The following is a 4,828-nucleotide window of genomic DNA, read 5'->3' on the forward strand; positions in this document are numbered from 1 at the left end:
TAGGTCTATAAGCAAATAGCATAACCTAAACAAAATGGAAATTTCATATTGCACAGGTGCAAAACAGATATTCTAATTATTTATAACACTTTCTGTTCATTGTCTGTTTCTTAATTGCCCCCAGGCTAGCTTTTACAGAGGCATAGCCACCTGGATAGGTTTTGCTTCTGAATTTATGTGCAAGTAGAATAATTTTTTAAAAAATACTTTGCTAACAGAAAAGAAGCTAACAAAGCATGTCTTTACACTGCAACATAGTTAAAACGTAAAGATGTTTATAGAAACGTAAGAAAAACTTTCCCTTACATTAAAACAGAACATGCAAAATGGCAGTTAAAAGAGGCATTTTACAAAATGTTATGGTCATGTAGAAGTGAGGGGTTTGAATGAAAATCATATTTGAAACTTTTTAATAGGCATATACTGTGTAACACGAATGTTCCTGTAGTGCATTTCCGCCGTATTTCTTTATTTGTAGTATATAATGGAAGTTTTGAAAACTTTTTTTTTTTAACTGACTAGTATGAAATAAATCTAATACGACTTATTAGTGTCTCTTCAGATTGGAAGGAATTAGCCTGAACTATAGTCCTTCCCCACCCTGTAGTTTCAAAAAGTATTTTTGCCAGCTAAGAAATTCTGAGTAACAGAGCAGAATAATCCGTTTGCTTTACAAGCTGTTCAAACCTGGGTGAGAAGACATGAAGAAAAAAAATGCAATATGTGAATTAACCAGAAAATTATTGCTGGATTCAACTGTCAAGAAAGATTATAAGAGTTCAGTTGATCATAATTTACAAGTACTAGCATGAATAAGTGAGTGCTTACAGTAGACAGCTCTTCAGCAGAATGAGACATAAGTATATACAATTGTCAGAAGCTAAACTTTAACGGCTTGAAATCAGAATTAGGGTGCAAATCCTTTTATCAAGTAAGGCTATTTAAACATTGGAACTACTGATCAAGGGTCATATTGCATCACTGAAGATTTTCAGATCAAGATCCCATATTTGCTTATGATATATTGGGGTTTTTTATATAGCCGTGAGAAGCATGAGCAGAGATTACTGTAAGAGAATCTGTGGTCTGTTTCCCGCATGGGAACAGCATAGCTCATCACAAGGGGTCCTTTAACTTTAAACTATCTGCAACATTCAGCATCACAGAGCAGCTCCTTAAAGAATGTCACGAGGAAAAGCGCCAGCAGAAACCCCACTGTCTATGGATGACATTAAATGAGCAAAACACTCTAACGGCAAAGCTTGGTTTACTTACTGGGACTACTGTTATTCAAGCTACAGCTTTGCAATTACAGCCGTTCGCGTTAGGATTGCTATATGCACATAAAATACATGATTCTGTTCTGCAGTCATAGACATTGTCAAAGCATATGTGGCGAAGGTACTGTGGGAAAGCGGTGAAAGTAGCAACTCCCTTTTTAATTAGTCCAGGCAGGCTCAGAGCTTTGCAGATGAAATCTTGCAAATCAGAGATATAAGACAGTTCATCCCTAGATGACCTGTTCTGTCCTTCCACGGGAAATTATTGTCCCCAGGGCAGAGCTGGCAGAAGGGAACTGTCAAAGTGCACAGCCTAACATCTTATTTCAGGCCTCCCTTCACAAGCAGTTTAAATGTTGAATCCTAACAGTATTCTTGTAGCTACTGCGCAATGACAGTAAGTGTCCCACACTGTCACTGTACTCATTCCAGCAAGGTAAAGCTACATAATCCTAGGGCCTATATACATAGAAGGCATCTCTTTGTCAATACCATTTTTCTGCTGTCGAAACTTTTTAGTAACTCCTCCTGCACTCGAATCTGACAATTTAAGAGTAATTTTACATTCCAGTAGCTTTGCACATTTAGCTATGCTTTAATTGAAATGGCTTTTTGAATCTGGATAATGTCAAAGCAGGCTGTTTTCTTTAGTATTTTTACAGTGCTGGATAGCAAGCTTGCTGTGTATACCGTACCTTCTAAGATCTTTGTTGAATTACTACTATTTCTAATTCCACACTGAAAATCCTAATATTTTCATTGCTACTTCTTCCTAATCTGCTTCTGTTAGGAGTCAGGAAAAGTCAAGATCTATATGCTCTTCCTGGGTTGCAAGTTTTCTACCACCCTGACTTTGGTTTCCTATCTTACCCTTGTAGGGGTTTAAATTTGGGAATTTGAAGAAGTTGGGAATAAATTACTTTCTTGCTTTGCTTTGAAAAAGCAATTCTGCTATTTGTTTGTTTCAATGATTACAGTGAGAAGAATTGTTCAGAGATATGGGAAGCGTTTAAAAATGCATTTATTAACAAGGATCCTTGCAGCATTCTACCTAAGGACTATGAATTATTTATCAACCTGTCATTGCACACAATTCCACCTAACAAGGTAATGATTATTAATGTTATGTTAACAGTCCTGTGATATCCAGCAGGTTTTCCATGACACAGTTCAAAATTGACCAAGAGTCATTCTGTGTCTGACTCACAGTACATTATTTTTGGCCTGTCTGTAGTTTACAAACTAGGCTCAGTCATGATGGCTTTTTTTAATGTGTTTGGCTGCATTTATTTTACGCAGTAACTTCTCAGCAACATCTCTATTTTCATACTACAATGATCCCAAATTTTTCCTGCTGTGCCCAAAGCTCTGTTGTAGTCCCTGAACTTCCACTTCTACTTTTCCTCAAGTTAGGTGGTCTGCCTGCAAAGACTGTAGCTGATATCATCTTTAGCTTCCACTCCTCACAGCCAAGTCTCAGGGCAATGACATGTTAAATATTGACATGTTAAACAAGCATAAGCAGAAAGGGGATAAGACAGCGTTATATGCTGGAAAACAATAAGGATTTGATGTGCTGACAATTGCAGAGAACTGTGAAAGCGCAAAAAACAGGGCTCTTCGTGCCATCGTATCCCATCAGAATGTGTGCTTTGGCCTTCTCTAAAATGTTATGCTTTAAAGCAGTTTTTCGTCTAGCACAATTATTCCGTATCTCTAAATGATACGAGCTAAACCAACAAATACTCCTGTCAACATAGCTTAATTCATGAAAGAGTTTTACAAGCACAGAAATAACAGCTAGACATACGATTTTTTCACACCATAAGCCAACATAGCAGTGTGAGAGAATTCTGATAAGATATATCTGGCTTATAAATATCTGTCTTCCCTTTTTTCTCCCTTTTCCTAAATCTATCTGCTGAGGAAGGCAAAGCTAGACCTAACTATATTTAATATAGGTCTTTATCCATTCCCATCATGGTATGAACGCCCCTCAAGTCTCTGGTAATCAGAATTTGCACCACTGTAAAAAAAAAAACAACTTTGTTCCTCTAAAGAGATAGCTAACATTTCTGGTTATTAGTTTGTTTTTGAAAGAAATAGCAAAACATGTTTTTAACTGTTTTCAACACCCCATAATCTCATTGTTTCCACACCCAAGTGATGGTTCATTTTTTCTGTATTTTTTTTTTTCCTTTTTTTATGTAGTCTCTCTTCTGGGAAAATAATCAGCTGCTGGTCAATAGCTTTGCTGACAGAGGCCGTCGCTACATGTCTCTGGGTGATACTCTGTTTGGCTTCTTTGGAGATTTTCTAAACTGGTGTGGGCAGGCAAACAGCACTGGTAAGACAATGAGTCCTATATTAAACATCTGTCTGTAAAACCATAATAGAGACTGACTGCTGTGTTCTGGAAGAGCTAATTTTGCTCTTACCCCATGAAAAATCAGGGATAGCTTCACTGTCTCATTCTCTCCTGTTTTGTGTGAATATTTAACATTGTGGTCAGGGGAGCACACAGTGAAATCTATAAAGTGCTGCACAGGAGATAAACCTCCTTCTCAGTCCTCTAAGAGTGGAGCTCTCTGCGTCCCAGGTATAGAGTTAGAGACATTTCAGCCAAATTACTGAATCCACAGAATGTCACTGTTTGTGTAAACTGCAAAGTATGGAAAATTATAGAAAAAAATACAACTATCAGCTTTCAGTGTTATGTCAGATGATCTTCTATGTTCAGTGAGCAATGCACAAATACATTTAATTGCTTTCTAAGGTCATTTTTTGCGGTCGTTATCATCTTTCTAATAGCACGAATCACATGCCTTCCTACAGGACTGGACTATGAATCCTGCCCTACCACGGAGGAGTGTGAAAACAACGCAGTGGAATCTTTCTGGAGGATGGCCTCAATTGCTGTAAATAGTGCATTAGAGCTAATTTCATACATTAGGGATCGTGTCCTAGGTGGTTCAGGAAAATGTTACCAGATCAAAACAAATTTAAGTCCATAACTGTACTAGATTATTTCCTCTGATACAAATACACTATTTTAGACTGGGTATAGTGTTTTAGCAGGAGGAACCTAACTTTCACCTTAGCTAGACAATGTGTTAAAATTCTGTGTTAGCTTTGTTAATATATATTAAGCATATACTAAGCACAGTAAGCACACTAGTTGTCTGCTGGACACAGATCCTAAGTGACATTTGACTGCTTTGGTGGAAACCCTTTATTCACAGATCAAACCCAACACCAAGTGCCAAAATGCTTTATTCCTATGCTGAAGAAACTATTTATAGGTGTGTGAAAGTGCATTGAATTAATGCAGTGTCTGTTTAGTTCTTGTCGTCTCCACTGCAGTGACCTGCCAGGGTGCTAGTTTAGTATTATTTTCACAATTCTAATATTCTTCTTGTTAAAAATCTTTCCCTGGTCTTTGTTGCTTATGATGCAATACCAAGTCATATGACAAATCTGTGAATTCTAAAAAAAAATTATGTATTGCAGTATGCGCAGCACAGTTCTGGGGTGATACATGTCCTGCT

General features: G+C 37.3%; 1 protein-coding gene across 1 annotated transcript in view; it reads left to right on the top strand.

Annotated features, from left to right (window-relative positions):
* Positions 1–4,828, top strand: part of BST1 (bone marrow stromal cell antigen 1) — a 13,139-nt gene that overhangs the window by 1,888 nt on the left and 6,423 nt on the right. Inside the window, 4 exon segments of the mRNA XM_009701936.1 lie at positions 2,258–2,387; positions 3,492–3,627; positions 4,116–4,198; positions 4,791–4,828. The exon segment at positions 4,791–4,828 is cut by the window's right edge and continues 1 nt beyond it. Coding sequence (XP_009700238.1) covers positions 2,258–2,387; positions 3,492–3,627; positions 4,116–4,198; positions 4,791–4,828 — 387 coding nt within the window.

Source organism: Cariama cristata, unplaced genomic scaffold, assembly GCF_000690535.1.
Source record: "Cariama cristata isolate BGI_N322 unplaced genomic scaffold, ASM69053v1 scaffold5056, whole genome shotgun sequence".
Lineage (NCBI taxonomy): Eukaryota > Metazoa > Chordata > Aves > Cariamiformes > Cariamidae > Cariama > Cariama cristata.